The 16,675-nt window shown below is 42.0% G+C and overlaps 1 protein-coding gene across 1 annotated transcript in view; it reads left to right on the top strand.

Moving 5' to 3' along the window:
* The first annotated feature begins 6,029 nt into the window (after positions 1–6,029).
* Positions 6,030–16,675, top strand: part of PCNT (pericentrin) — a 174,585-nt gene continuing 163,939 nt past the window's right edge. The window contains 8 exon segments of the mRNA XM_006878175.1: positions 6,030–6,149; positions 6,288–6,543; positions 8,324–8,379; positions 9,352–9,526; positions 10,574–10,695; positions 12,238–12,349; positions 14,071–14,314; positions 14,820–14,907. Of these exon segments, the coding sequence (XP_006878237.1) occupies positions 6,030–6,149; positions 6,288–6,543; positions 8,324–8,379; positions 9,352–9,526; positions 10,574–10,695; positions 12,238–12,349; positions 14,071–14,314; positions 14,820–14,907 (1,173 nt within the window).

Raw genomic sequence — 16,675 nt, forward strand, 5'->3', positions numbered from 1 at the left:
CTCCTTGGAAACCCTGTAGAGGGTCACTACGAGTCAGAACCAACTAGATGGCACTTAACAACAACAACAACAATGAACAACATTAATGCTGGGGTAAAATGAGATCTTGTTATTTTGATTTGCTAATGATCATTGTAATGGCTATGATCATGAGCATTTCTTCATATGTTTGTTGGCTGCCTAAATGTCTTCGGTCAGGTGCCCTTTACCCATTTTTTAATTGGATTATTTGTCTGTTGAAGTATTGAAGTATTCTATGCATTTTAATTTAAAATTCTATACATTATATTTGCCTAATAGACAATAATTTTGTTTTCTGTTTGTGTATTTTCAGTTATGTTTGATAACTGTATTTATGCTATGTATTAGAACCCCTGAGTTTGTCCCTAGTTTTTCATTGATGCTCTTTATGGTTCTAGGCTTTACATTTAGGTTTTTAATTCATGTTGAGTTCATTTTTATATATGATTTGAGATAAGGGTCTTAGTTCACTTTTCTACAAATAGATTTCCAGTCTTGTCAGCACCATTTGTTGAAGACTGTCTCATCTCCATTTAGTGGATTTACCTACTGACTTTAGGTAGATGGATTTACTTTGTGTTCTCAATTCTATTCCATTGATCTATGTGTCTTGATCTATGTGTTTTTAGTTGTACCATTACCAGGCTGTTTTGACTACTATGGCTGTGTAGTAGGTTTTGAGATCAGAAAGTGAGAGGCTTCTTGCTTTGTTTTTCTTTTTTTAGTAATGCTTTGCTTATCTGGGATCTCTTTCCTTTCCATATGAGTTAATGATCAGTTTTTCCATCTCTTTAAATAATGATGTTGGACTCTGAATTGGGATTGCATTATATCTATAGATTGCTTTGGGTAGTTATTACCTTTTCATAATGTTAAGTTTTCCTGTCCGTGAGCATAGTGTTTTTCCATTTTTGTAGGTCTCTTTTAGTAATGTTTTGTAGTTTGCTTTGTTTAGGTCTTTTGTTTCTCTGGTTAGGTATATTCATAATTATTTCACCTTGTGGTTCTGTAGGATAAGCACTGGACCACAGGTTAGTTTGAAGTACAAGGTCAGGGGTTCAAACTCACCAGCCACTCCATGGAAATCCTATATAGGGTTGCTATGAGTCAACCAACTACCTGGCACTTAACAACTTTTCATCTTTTGGGTTGCTATTGTCAATGGTACTGTTTTCCTGATTTCCTTTTCAGAGGTTTCTTTGTAAATTTAAAGGAATCTGACTGATTTATGTATATTTTTCTTATACCCTGCCATTTTGATGAACCTTTCAGTGAGTTCCAATAATTTTCTTGCTGAATCTGGGATTTTCTATGTATAGGATCCTATCATCTACAAAGAGAGTTTTACTTCTTCTTTGCCAGTTGGATGGCCTTAATTATCTTTTGTTGCCCTATAACTCTGGCTAAGACTTCTAGCATAATACTGAGTTGTTGCTAAGTGCTATTGAGTCGGTTCTGACTACAGCGACCCTGTAACAGGGTTTCTAAGGGAGCAGCTGGTGGGTTTGAACTGCCGACCTTGTGGTTCACAGTCCAGTGCTTACCCTACAGCAGCACACCAGGAGTCCAGTATTGAATAGGAGTGGTGATGTAGGGCATCTTTGTCTGGTTCCTGTTGGGAAGGGTAACCGTTTTTCAGTTTCTCTCCAGTAAGAGTGATAGTATCTGTTGATTTTGTATACATGACCTTGATTATGCTGAGTAGTTTCCTTTCTGTTCCTATTTGAGTGTTTTTATTAATATTTTACTTTTTATTATTATGGAGAATATACGTTAAAAATGTTTATCAATTTAATTTATTCATATATAATTCAATGACATTGTTAGCATTCTTCAAGTTATATAACATTTTTATTCCACTTATCAGAATTGTTCATCCTCCATTAATGTAAACTCACCGCTCCTTATGTTTTTTTTACCTAATCAGTTGCTGCTGTCAACTTGCTCCCATATAGACTGATTTTTTTTTTTTTTAAATGTTTTGTTATGAATTATGTGATTGTTTACATGGGAGAACATTAGTTTTACATTCATACTATCATATATTGTTTCATTGCCATGGCTACAATCTCCACTATGCATCATCAACCAACCAAAGGGTATATACCCTGCAAGCACACAGCCCCTCTCCCTCTCTGGGTCTAGAGTCCCCAGCCACTCCATCTCTCCATGTCATCACCTTTGCCTCCATCACCGGCATCACTGCTTCTCTGGGTAGGGTCCCGCTCTCTGCTCCTCTCCCTTTATGGTCCCAGGGACTTCCACTCCGGGACTGCAAAGTCATTCACTCCCCTCCTTTTGCTACAAAATGTCTACCTTTATGTTTCCAACCCTCACAGTCAGTCCTGATAACAATTATTCACTATTATACCACAAGTGACCTATCCCCATCACATAGACTGATTATAAAAGAGCACAATGTTCTTTTCTAGTTAAGCTAAACTATTGTTTGGTTAGCAGCCCTGATTAATCATTGGACTGTTAGGCATAAGGCCAGTGGTTTGAACCCACCGGACACTCTGAAGGAGAAAACGAGGCAAGAAAGATTATAGCCTCAGAGATCAGTGGAGCAGTTTTACTCTGTTCTGTAAGAGTTCTGCTATGGCACCTTTGGTACAATGCAAGGTTGCTTTCAACCACAGGGGTTGCTGGTTCAAATTCACCAGCTGTTCCTTGGAACTCCTGTTCAGGGTTGCTGTGAGTCAGAATCGACTCCACGGCACTTAACAACAACAACAATAGGGTTATAGACTTCTAGTGTGGTGCTATAGGATTAGCACTGGAATTGGAACCACAAGGTTGTTGGTTCAAACTCACCAGCTGCTACTTGGAAACCCTATCCTGGGTCACTATGAGTCAAAACCGACTTGACAGACTCCTGGTGTGGCATTGTAGCATAAGCACTGTATTGTGAACGGCACATTGTGGTGTGGTGCTGTAGAATTAGCACTGGAATTCCAACCACAAGGTCGGCAGTTCAACCCACCAGCTACTCCTTGGCAACCTACCGTATACAGGGTCTCTGTGAGTCAGAACCAACTCGATGGCACTAAACAACAACATAGGGTTACTGTGAGTCAGAATTGCTTCAACAGTAGTAGATTAGGTTTGGGTTGTTCTTGGTTTTATAAAGACTTTAGGGGCTATTTTGGGTATAAAGATTATATCAGGGCAGTAGCTTCAGGGGTTTACCCAACCTCCATGGTTCTTAGCAATGTGGATTCAAGTGAGGCAGGCATATTTTTAAATACTTTTCATTTCTCATGATATATATATATTATTATTATATATAAAAGTTTTTATTGTGAATTGAGTGATAGTTTACATGGAGGAACATCAGTTTTATACTCATCCTGTTGTATTAATTTCATTGCAATGATTACAATCCCCTGCATGCTTCATTATTCTACAGTATTTGTGTCTATTCCTTCTGGGGTTTTTTGTTTCGTTTTTTTGGATGTGCACCAAAACACTCAGGAATAGACAGACAGTCATTTAAACAGCCAAAGGGCACACCCTGCAAGCCTGCCCCTGGCCACAAGCACACAGCCCCTCTTGTCTAGAGTCCTCAGCTGCTCTGTCTCTCCATGTCATCATCTCTGCCTTCATCTCAGGCATTGCCGCTTCTCTGGGTAGGGTCCCACACTCCGCTCCCACTCCTCTCCTGTGATGGTCCCAGGGTCCTCTGCTCCGGGATTGTAAGATCGATCACTCACCCTTTTTTGCTACAAAACTTCTACCTTTACAATTGCGACAGTCGCAATTTGTCATGATAATAATTACTTTGAATCATGAGAGTCTTGTCCGCATCTCCTTTCACCAGACCTGTCTAAATAGGATGGAAATGGCTCAGTGGGGATGAGTTTATTTTTGTTTTTACTTATTCATTTTGCATATTTTGTGTTTTAGGTGAAGGTATAAAATAATTGATACCACAGATTTACTGTATATCTGTTTATATACTATATAACTTTATGTTAAGGGTAACATAACATTTTTTGAAAAGTTATTAACAAGAACCTAAACACAGACTTTACAACTTGCATAAAAATGAACTCAGTATTGATCATAGACCTAAATATAAAATACAAACACAAACTTTCAGAAGAAAATACAGGAGAAAATGTACCTGGTCCTAGGTTTGGTGATCAGTTTTTAGATATAAAACTAAATGTGTGATTCATAAAAACCATTAATGAGGTAGACTTGATTAAGATTAAAACTTCTGTTTTGTGAAAGACACTGTTACGACACATTTGTGTTTGGTAAAACACAAATTTGACAAAGGATTTGTGTCTACAAAGAAATCTTAAAAGTTCAGTAATACTAAAACAGTCCAGTGAAAAAATTGGGCACAGGATTGAATGAAAATCTCTCCAAAGAAGATATACAGATGGCAAAGAAGAATCTGAAGTAACTTATCATCTGTTGTTAGTTGCTGTTGAGTTGGCTCTGACTCATGGACATCTTGTTGTTATTGTTACGTGCCATTGTCTCAGTTCTGACTCATAATGACCCTGTATAGGGTTTCCAAGGAGTAGTTGGTGGGTTTGAACCACCGACCTTGTAGTTAGCAGTTTAGTGCTGCCACAGCAGGACTCCTTGGCCACCTCAGTTATAACAAAATGAAATGATGTCTGGTTCTGCTGCACAGCTGCAGGTCCTACACATGATTGACGTTGGTTTGAGTACAGTGTTAACTGTGGCTGTTGTGTGAATCCATTTCATTGAAGGCTTACCTTATTTCGTTGGCCCTCTACTGTACCAAACATGTGAAACATAGAAACTTGATGAATCACAACAGAATAAACCTATTAGAGTGGTTAAAATCCAAAGCATGGACAGCACCACATGCTGGCAATGATGTGAAGCCACAGGAGCGATCATCAGTTGGCAGTTACTTATAAAGCTTAATAGTCTTATCATAACAACCCAGCAATCACACTTCTAGATCTTTATCCAACATGCCAAAATAGAAGCCTTCATGTGGATGTTTATAACATTTGTGTTCATAATTGCTAAAAATGGAAGCAACTTGCATGTCCTTTAATAAATGAATGGATGGACAAATATAGTATAGGTAAGCAATGCCGAGATACGTGAAGGATGTAAAGATATGGATGACTCTTAAATGCATATTGCTAAGTGAAAGAATGAAGTCTGAAAAGATTGCATATAGTATGAATCCAACATATGACTTTCTGGAAAAGATAAAACTATAGACACAATGTAACAATAAGTGGTTGCCAGAGGTTTGGAGGAGATAAAAGGAAGGGATGTAAAGCACAGGAAATTTTCTTGGATGGTGAAACTGTTCTGCACAATATTATAGTAGTAGATACATGACATCATGAATTTGTCAAAATGTGTAGAACTTTACAAAGAGTGAATCTTAATTAATGTGTGTAGATTTTTAAAAGTCCTTTCTTGGTCATTGGTGTTTGATTACATTTGTTTCATCAGGATTTTGATAACAATGAAATCAACTGTATTATCACCCACTTCTGCTGATATGTTGTTGTTGTGCAATGGAGTCAGTTCCGACCCATAGTGACCCTCTATAGGGTTTCCGAGGAGCAGCTGGTGAGCTTGAACCGCTGACCTTGCAGTTCAAACAGCTTTGCCGTCTGGCGCATTAACCCACAGCACCACACCGGGACTCTGCTAATTTAGTGGCTATTAAATGATCCTTAAAATTGGAATCTTCCATCTTGTGTAGTTTTTATTGACACTCACCTTTTCTAGGCAGTTTTACATGCATTTCTTTCACATCACTCATCATTTTAATGATGAGTAAATAAGTCAGACAGGTGAGTGGCTCCCTAATATTACATGTGTTTATTAGGTTTGTACTACATACTCTTTCTGATGTTTTTAACTCTACACCTACTTCTTAACCATGTTGTGCATTTTTCCATGGTTATTTTTTAGTAGTTCTACTTTCCCATATGAGTGAGCTGGGTCATGACCTTTGCTTTCCTTCCCAGGCATGTGAGCAAGGGCATGAGATGGAGATTGCTGCTCTGACTCATCTACACGAGGATGAGAAGGCACGGCTACAGGCAGAACTCCAGCAGGTGACTGCAGCCCACGAAGCGGAGATGCAGCAGGCGCAGCTTCAGACCCAGGTGACCAGGGGACTGCCACCCAGACTATCCTACTGGCAAGGCGGGATGAAGACAAACCCCAATCCTGAGCTAGGCCCTACCCTGATAGGGATGTGGGCTGCATAGTCTCTGGTCTTATCAATATGTCTCACCTCTTAGACATTACATGCCCTTGAGCTGGAAGCTCTGCGCTTGAGCCTGAACAACATGCACACGGCACAGTTGGAGCTGACACAGGCCAACCTGCAAAAGGAGAAGGAGGCAGCACTGACTGAGCTGCGTGAGATGCTCAATGACCGGCATGCCCAAGATCTAGCCCTGGTGCAGAATCGGCACCAGAGTGAGCTAGAGTTCATCAGGGAGCAGCATGAGCATGAGAGAGAAGCACTAGCACTCCAGTGTGGGCAAGAGACAGGTACAACACCCCTCCAGCGCAGTCTTCTCTGGAAAGTTTGCATGTACATTTTCTAAAGTACAAATTTCTGTTTGTCATTTTGGGTAGCAGGTGATTATGTCCCATGGATCCTCATGACACATTTCTGTACTGGATCAACCTCCACACGAGGAATGCAACCCCCATGCTTTGGGAGCTGCCTGTCAGCTGCTCGGGCACTCTGTCCCTGGGCTTTGGCTTTGTGCATCCATGAGTTTGTATATGCGCTCTGCTCTGGTGCAGTGGGTTCAGGCATGCTTCCTTTACTCTGCTGTGTGTCTATCTTCTGCTGAGGCCTCCAGTGTTAATGTTTGAAACTTATCCTTCCAAGCTGATTGACTCCTATGCTGACATTTTTCTATTTACATTTTCTATTTACATTTATCTTAGGACTCTCTGTGATTCAGCTTTATCAAGTCTGACTTAACACTGTTCCTGGCCCTTGGGGGCACTGGGCAGAGTGGGACCACCATGAATTCATGCCTTTAAAGTGTGCAGTTCAGTGGAGTTCAGTATATTCACAGGGCTGTGCATCTGTGTCCACCACCTAATTGGGAATATCATCTTCGCCTTGAGAAGATTCTTAGGCCCATTAGCTATCACCCTTCTTCCCTGGGGGGTGCTAGGCTGGCTTCTGTGCTACTCTGCTCAACTTTTATCTCATAACTAGAAGCCACACTCCCAACTGTTAGGATGCTGACAAGCTGTAACCCTGCTCTGGCCCCACCCCAGTCTTGCCTTACCCAGAGGTGACTGACTGTTGTTTTTCACCTTGCTTCTTATGATGCTTCCTGTTGCTTATGCATATTGTTGTTGTTGTTGATGACCCTGTGTAGGGTTTCCCAGGAGTAGCTGGTGGGTTTGAACCACTGACCTTGTGGTTAGCAGTTCAGTACTTACCCTGCAGTGCCATACCAGGACTCCCTTATGCATATAGATTTAAGCAAATACACATATATTTTTTCTCATTTTTAAAAGAAAATAGGAACTAATGTTTACTGTGTACCCTTTCTATCCTGTGCTTTATTCCTGTGAAATCTTGGGACATACTCTTCCAGGGCTTGTAGAGGGGCATGCTTTGGAGTGGGTGCTGGGGGAGTCAGTCATCCCTCTGTTACTTAGAGTAAGAGCAGAGGTTTGTTAGGACTCCCTGTAGAGGGTACTGCCTCTATTTGCTCTGTCCTCAGATTGCCTGGGCCAACTGCACCTCCCTCAGCTCCCTTGTATCCTTTCCTGTTTCACCTGGCATTTATACCTGCTGAATAGGGTTCTTCCAGGTGCTCATTCCTAGCCTCCTGGTCCATGCCCAGCCCTGCCCACCACTCCCTGGTTTACCCTGTACTCTGCAGGATTCTGTGGTGCCATGGGGTGTTTGTGCCAGTCTCCTTGAGTAAGAAGCCATTAGATCCTAGAAGTGTCTTTTCTTGTTCCAGCTCCAGCTCCAGCTTCAAATAACATGGAGTCTGGCCCAGAGTAGGTACCAGACAGAAGTGGGATACCAAAGTCTCTTATGGTTGTGGGTGCTGTGTCCTGGGAGTTGGAAGCTGACCCCACCTGCTCATCAACTGAATATAGGTGACAGGATTCTCCTCTGTTCTGGCCTGCACACGGTGTATTGTAGAAGTCAGATGTTGCTGTGGTTTGCTTCATCCCAGATCCTACCATCTGAGCATTCAGTAGACAGTGGGGCCTCTCCCTGGTGACCAAGTGTGGAGAAGCTGGACACTGCCTGCTGTGAACTACTACTGTGTTTTCATTGCAGCTGAGCTGAAGGAGAAGTTAAAATCCGAAGTGGAGAAAAACGTCCAGATAATTGAGGTACACTGACTGATCAGAAAATGTTTTCTTTGTATATTGTTCCTCCTCCTATCCGTGCTACCCACTAACCTTCAAAAAAGTCTTCAACCAAAATCCAGTGAAAGTTTTTGACAGGATGTGGTGATAAAAATGTATCATGTTTTCTTCAGAGGCAAAGCACTGTTTTATTTGTACAATTTGTATTTGTCAGAAGAGCTTTTTTCCTGTTTAATGTTGATTTAATTTAATTTAATATGAAGGGTGAAGGTGCCCACCCCTTCTCTGGACAATTGCTTGAGGGGCTCAGTAGACTTCACACTATGCTCTGGTGGAAACAAACTGAACTATTGAACAGGCCACGTGTGTATGGGCACTGGTGTGAAGTTGGAGATAGTGTCATGGTGCAGGGCTGGGGGAAAAGGACGATGATGAGGATAAATCAGTCTGGTAGACTGACCCCAACTAGTACATGCATGATGGAATGGAAACACTGTCCGGTACTCAGAGTTTGTATTGATGTCAGGTGACATGATATCCACTTGCAGGACCTTGTCCAGGTTGACACATCTGCATGGTCCTCGTGATGGTTCATTCCTTTGTGGGTGGCTGGGGGAGGAGTCTGGTTTCTTGGTGCAATAGAATGAGCATGTTTCTCATGCTATTTCTCTGCATCCTTCTCCGTCTCCTAGGGCTGCTGTGTAGGGGCACTCAGGTGGTGGTGCCAGCAGGATTGCTATGCACTGGTGGGAGGTTATAGGTGGCTGCGGGCACCAGGTGTGGAGGATTCTGCTTGTTGGGCCCTTTCAGCCACTCTTGCCTAGGTAGGTAGTAGCGTCTGTTTCAGCCATAGTCAGTCAGTGAGGATTGGCTGGACCGTGGCACCATCTCTAGGGTAATACTTAGTTTGGGGAGAGCGTGCCTTTGTAGTGTGAGTTTCTTTACCACAAGTAATCTACCATTAACCATAATCTTCCTTTTCCCTATGTAAATTAGACCCTGAAGCGAGACTGCGAGTCAGAGAGGGACTTGTGTTTAGAAAATCTACGCAAAGAATTGTCTGAGAAGCACCAGTCAGAATTGGAGAGTTTGCAGAACCAGTTTAAGAAGGAACTGGCAGAGCAGAAAGCCAAGGTGGAGAAGATTTTTCAAGCCAAAAATCAGGCTGAATGTGAGCATCTGAGTAAAAGGAGGGTGGAACAGGCTGGGATGATACTGGGAAGGATTTCAGGAAGCCACTGGTTTGCAATCAAATACACCTTGTGATAATGAGTTTTTAAGTATCATCTGTACATAGGAAGGCAGGGTGTGGGGGCGAGTGGAGTGAGGGCAGAGGTGGGAGTGGGGGTTGCCCTTTAGTATCTGGGATCTGGGCGCTGCGAGGCCCTGAAACTTTAGTTTTCAGAGCTGCTTTTTGTATATTCAATTACTACATTATCCATTACTTGTAGAGTCAATTCCAACTCATAGCAACCCTGTAAGGAAGAGTAGAACTTCCCTATAGGGTTTCCAAGACTAAAATTATAAGGAAGTAGACTGCCACGTCTTTTTCATGCCAGCGTGGCTGGTGGATTTGAATGGCTGACTTGTTAGTTATCAGCTGAGTGTTTTACCATGGCACCACCAGGTCACCTTAATTATTAGACTACTACGATAAACATTGGACTACAAACCACAAGGTTCGTGGTTCAAACCCACCAGCTATTCTGCTGGAGAAAGATGAGACTTTCTGCTTTTGCGAGGATTTAAAGACTCAGAAATCTTATACAGAGTTGCTGTGAGTCAGAATTGATTCCTTGGCACTTAACAATAACAATAACAACAACCCAAGAAAGATGAAGTTGTGATTGCCAACTACACTCTGGGCATTGCATCTTCCCTGGTGGCATTACTCTTGGAGAATGACAGGTGTCTGAGGGTAAGCAGGGGCTGGCTGGCTGTTCTCCTATAAGAAGAGGCTGAAGAAGGAGGAACTGGTTGGAAAGTGCTTAGGATGGAACTTTTGTTATTGATTATGATACGCTAATCACATCCTGGTGTGATGCTGTAGGGTAAGTGCTGGACTTCAAACTCTAAGGTTGGTAGTTGAAGCCCACCAGCTGCTCCTCGGAAACCCTATGTAGAATTGCTATAAGTCAGAAGTGACTGGATGGCACTTAACAACAGTCAACATTATTGTTATGTGAACTAATTTCATGCACTTTCTACTGCTCTCCAGGTGCTCTCAAGGACCTGGAGACTCAGCACCAAATAGCTCTTCAGCAGTTACGGGAGGACTTACAGTCTCAACATTGCCAGTACTTAGAATGCAAAGAAAAGGAAGAAGAAAAACAGCTTGAGGTAAGCAGAGCTTATTCATCATTAATTATTTGGTATATTCGGGAGGTTTGAAAAGATTTTGGAATTGGGCCATCTCATAGTCTGTTATTAGTTAAAACTTAAGTACTAAACTTAAAGAAACGCTCAGCCTCTGGTAGAATTGGTAGATGAGACTGTAAGGATATAGATGTAAGCAGCATGGCCTGTGAACTGATTTGGTGATGATTTTCACACTTGTACTCAGAGAATCTCACATGGCTTTTGCAAGTGCCAGGAGATATCCCTCAAACCACAGTCTCTGACCAGAGTTGAATAAAGAATTCCTAACAGAAGCTAACCAGAAATATTTCTGCTGCTCATATATTCAAAATGCTTTTTCAGTGAAATTACTACATATTCAAATAAAACTCTGCGATGTGGCCAGATTTGCACTCAGACCATAAGTGCTTTTTTTTTTTTTAACCAAACTTAGGAGTCAAACAATGACCCAGCCATAAAATCCAAGACATTGAATAGAAAAATGAGTCTGGGGATGGAATCGGTGGTATGTGCAAAATCCTACAGACTTGTTAAGATGCACATGGTCAGAACCCAGGAAGGACCAAGCAATGTATACAACCATAGGTCTCCCTTCTGCTCTGGTGCTCTGCTGCTCGTTTTCTTTTGGCTAACGTCTGGGTTTTGTGCTGCTAAAATCTGTTACTCTGGACTCACCTGGATAGTTATCACATATACTTATCAGTGAATCCCAGTCCTTTTTATTACAGCAGGTGCTGTGGAGGGGACAAGGGTAACACTCAGTAGTGACTCTTAGGTCACCATGGGTGTGCAGGGGTGGTCCCTCAAAAGAGAAGGTTTGCAGATGGTCAGGCAGAGAGTAGGTGCTCCAGGTTTGTGGCTGTGCGGCTATTCATGCTACAGGGCTCTGTGTGGGGAGAGGTACCACAGTGTACCCCCACTTCAGGGTCAGACAGAGCACATACACACAGGCATCTGTCTGTGAGCCAGAAATTTTATTTACAAGCCTAGATAGCTGGGCTGACCCTGTATGGGCCACACGTATGGGCAGACTCATGGGTCTATAGGTGATGGACACCAGAGCCTGTGAGGATGGGGGTGTGGGCAGAGATGTAGACAGTGTGTGTGTGTTTGTGATTGTGTGCAAGAGTTTCAGTATGCAGCTCAGCTGGACCTGTTTTCTAGATTTTCTTGAGTAGAAGTTTCCCATTAAACAAACTAACCCCAAATTATTTATTTTCTTTTTCAAAAGAGTGCTTCACTTCTTGGAGTAATCAGGTGTCAGGGAGCCCTAACTCTAACGTCCATTTAACTTTGTGCCTAGGAGGTTCTGCTATCTGCTTGAGCTATTCTTGTTGCTGTTGTTGATGGTTTAAGTTGTAAGTTTAGTATCTGAGCTGTTATTTCATGTGTATTCATTTTCACGTATGTTATATGTGGGCACCAAGGTATTTCACTAAGGAGACAAGCACAAATAATTATGTCATTGCTTCCTTGGCATTTCATCTGAGGAAACTTTTCTCAGTCATGCTTTTAATTTAACAGCTGAAGCATCTTCAAGAATCATATGAAGAATTGAAGGCTCAGTCACAAGAGGAGATCAAGCACCTGTGGTCCCAGCTCAATTCTGCAAGAGCCAATGGACAGGAAGGGAGGGGTAAGGAGTTTTATTTTGACAGTTCAAATCATCAAAGGCTAAGGTTTTGTCTTTCCAATTGTTGAAATACCAGACTGGGATTTTACAACTGTGGTATCCCCTCCATGTGTTGTGATATTTTGATCCTTTGAGGGGAGATTCAGACAGACAAAGCCTCTAAACTTAACTATTATGCTTAGCGTTTGAGTGGTATTTGGAACAAAGAGTAGAGTTGTGAGGCAGAACTGAAAGCAAAGCAGTCTTCACTCTTACCTCTCTGCTCTGAAAGTTGGTGTAGTTTTTTCCTCCTTGGCTGTGCCCTGCCTTGTGATTTGGGCTCCTTTAGTGTCTTACCCTGTGGTTCTGCATGTCACAGAGATGTGAGGATAGAAGCTAGGAGAAACCACAAGTGATTAGGGGGGCAGCAAGGTTGTCGGCATCTCAGTGCTAATAGGCCCTACTGTGAGCTTCATCCTCAAGTTTGAGAACCTTTGTGTGGTACTTTAAGATAAGCACTGGACTACTGACCACAAGGTCAGCAATTCAAACCCACCAATTGCTTCTCAGAAAACCTGTACATGGGTATATGAGTTAGAACCAACTTGACAGCTCTTAACAATGGGAACTTAGACTTGAAACCTTTGGGTGACCAACCAGTGAAATCAAAGTTATTTGACGTTAGCAGTTATAAACCAACTGTGGCATTATAATCACAATAGTGATGGTGAGTGGCAAACTCTTCTCTGTATTCATCTTAAATTGAATGGCTTAAAACAACACCCCTTTCCTAGTTCAAGATGGCCTATGTTCTTTTCTCTGGTCTCAGCTTGAAATCAGGGTGTTGCCTTAGTCCTCTGAGAATCTGCTTTCTTTAGGCTGTTGGCCAGACTCAGTTCCATAGACTGTGACTGAGGCCATGTGTCCTTGATGACTGTAGCCTCGAATTCACTGTCAGTTCTTGAGGCTGCCCTAGGTTCTCACCATATGATCGTCTCCATCTTCACAGCTTCTCCTGGTGTGTGAGTGTCCCTTAATGCCATGGATCTCCCTGCCTTCCCTTCCTGCCATCAGCTGGAGGAAACCTCTTTTAGAGGACTCTTGTGTTTGAGTTGAGCCCATCTGGTACTTTAAGGCTATAGTGCCATGGGCCACATCATGCATGGGCTATGTCATGCAGCCAAGTCATGAGGGGCCCTCATTGCACTCACAGGTCTGGGATTTGGTGTGGAGCCACTTTTGGAATCCTGCCTACCATATCTCAGGGCCTGAGTTGTTGGGTGCTCTTGTGAACACCAACTCTTAGCAAAACCATATGGCAGAGTAGAACTGCTCCATAGGGTTTTCTTGGCTGTAATCTTTATGGGAGCATGGTGGTACCATATGATAAGCATTGGACTGCCAACCACAAGGTCCATGGTTTGAGCCTGCCAGCTGCTCTGTAGAACAAAGATGAGACTTTTTGCTCCTGTGAAGAATTTAAAAAGCCTTGGAAACCCTATACAGGGTTGCCATGAGTCAGAACTGACTTGATGGCACTTAACAACAGCAACAATCTTTATTGGAGGGTATTGCTAGGTCTTCCATGGAGCCGTTGGGTGTGTGGGTTTAAATCACCAACCTTTTAATTAGCAGCCAAGCACTTAACTGTTGCACCACCAGGATGCCTTATGGCCTGAAATAGCTCCTGATCGTTCACAAGTGTTTTGTTTTAAGATGATGACATATCTTTCATCCCATTAAAGATTTACGTGAGCAGCTTCTGGCTCCAGTATCTCACGTGGAAGAACTAGAACAGTTAAAGCGAGACTTTGAACAACAGCAGCAACGAGAGAAAACGGAGCATGAGACAGATCTAGAACAGTTGAGGATATATTTTGAAAAGAAATTAAGGGATGCTGAAAAAAACTACCAAGAAGACCTGACTCTGTTACAGCAACGGCTTCAAGAGGTGAAAGAAGATTCTTTTCTGGAATATGCAGAAATCAGGTATATAAAATGACTTTTCATCATAAATATGTATTTGAAATATGAGAACTTTCCATTTTTTGGTTTGTTTTTGTTGTCTTATACCTAGTGGAGACCAACAGTCTTTGGTTTCAAGTTTAGAAATGGTTACCTTTAGTTGGGACTTGAAGCAAAAATGATTATTAAATGATCTCTGAGTCTCTGGCCCATGTGACTAAGCCTGTAATTTTTCCATGTCATGCCGTGGGATTTATAGGGAGCTATGGATGCAGACTCTAGGATCCAGCATGTTCCTGAGGGTGTTCCCTCATCTGCTGGGTTACTATGTGGCATATACTTGAGAATCCATCCCAGTTATTGCCCACAGAGACAACAAACTGAGCTAGGCCACATAAAGCATGCTGGTGATAGATGGGCTTGGAAAAATATTCTCCTTTGACACAGGTGTGCCCCAGGACAGAGTGGAGTACAGAATGAAAAACTGACCTATGTTAAGTGATTAACAAATTCATGTTTTCTCTTTTAGTTCATCCAGTACATTATTAGAAGAGACAGCTGAAAAGGAAAGGAAAGAACACTTTGACCAACTTAAGCTTCAACTTGAGCAACACGAGGTGATGGGCCATTTTCTTTTATCACTGAGAAAATAGGAGTTTTAGTATCTTAGATTTATAAATCTGCATTTCATTCTTCTCACCCATCAAGTAGTAAAAAGCTTGCTTTTATATATCTGTAGATTAACATTTTGCATTATTATCTGTTTGCATATTTGTTGAGAGATAACTTCTCTAGGGCATCAATCAGAAATTAGAATTGGTGGCCCTTGCATCTATTCCTGATCTTGCTTCTCTGCATACTCCCCGTACTGCCAACTGTCAGGCTTTGTGGTCTTTCATCCTTGAATTGTCATTACACTGTTTATTTCTGTCACTTTTAACCCTACAAATCAGCACCATCCAAGCAGTTTTCTGTGATGATAGACACGTTCCCTGTGCACGATGTCCAACGTGGTGGCACCAGCATATCAGGCTGTTGAGCATGTTATGCATATGTGATTGCTATGATTGAAGAACTGAAGCTTTCATTTTATTTGACTGCAGTTAAGTATAAGTTGCTAGTGGTTATGAGTTGAGCTGCTAACCTTAATGTCAGTAGTTCAAAACTACCTGCTGTTCGGCAGGAGAAAGATGAGGCTTCCTGCTCCCATAAGGATTTACAGCCTTGGAAACCCGATGCAGGATTGCTATGAGTCAGAACTGACTCCACAGCACATCACCACCACCACCATCACCACCATCCTTTCTTAAATTATTTTTTATTGTGAACTGAGTGATCGTATACATGAGGGAACATTGGCTTTACACCATCATTTCATTGCAATAATTACGATCTCTTCTGTGCATCATTATTCAACAGTATTTGCTTCCATTCCCTCTGGTTTTCTTTTTTTATTTTTGGAGTGGTTGGGGTGGGAGATGTACACAAAAGCATTCAGTAATATATAATAACATAAACAACCAAAGGGCACATTCTGCATGCCTGCCTCCTGGCCGCCAGCTTTCAGTCCTTCTAATTCCATGAGTCTAAAGTCCTCAGTTGCTCCCTCTTTCCATGTCCTCATCTCTGCCTCCATCTCTGGTGTCGCTGTTTCTCTGGATAAAGTCCCGCATTCGGCTAGTGCTCTTCTTTCTCCCTTGATGGTCCTAGTTTACTCTATTTCTGGTCTGTAAGATTAACTACTCAACCGTTTTTGTTACAAAACTTCTACCTTTACAATTGTGACACTCTCAATTAGTTATGATAAGTTATTCACAATTGAATCATAAGAATCTTATCCCCATCTCTTTTCACCAGACCTGTCTAGACAAGATGGAAACTGTTCAGTAGGGACTTTATCTTTCCCGACACACTTTTAAACTAAACTCCCTCTTGAGAACTTGTAAGCTAGTTACTTTGTGCCTTTGTAGCCCCCTCATTTTAGGTAGTCAATGTCTAAGCTGCCCATCCCTGTCTACCCTGTATACAGAGGAGATAGCATTGATATTTGATATGAAGATTCCTTCCCTCTCTGTTGGTATTTTGAGCCACTACATCTGTAAGTATAGGTCAGGTTCATCAAATTGTAGCAATTTACACTCGTTTCCTTTATCAAAAATTGTTTTTTTGTCTTCCTTTAGTCGAGTTCTGATAACCCATCAAGGCTAGGTCAAATGCAAGTTTGGGTGTTCTTGTGCGTCTTCCCTCACTTCTTATCAGCTGGATGCTTCACTGTGAATTCTAGCCCTCCATGGCTATGCCCTTGTCCATGGGCTCAGGAGTCCTCAGGTCTCACCACAATTTGAACCAACCAGTCCTTCCTCTTCTCTTTCTCTTACCCAGGTT

The sequence above is a fragment of the Chrysochloris asiatica genome, unplaced genomic scaffold (genome assembly GCF_000296735.1).
Source record: "Chrysochloris asiatica unplaced genomic scaffold, ChrAsi1.0 scaffold00354, whole genome shotgun sequence".
Taxonomy (NCBI): domain Eukaryota; kingdom Metazoa; phylum Chordata; class Mammalia; order Afrosoricida; family Chrysochloridae; genus Chrysochloris; species Chrysochloris asiatica.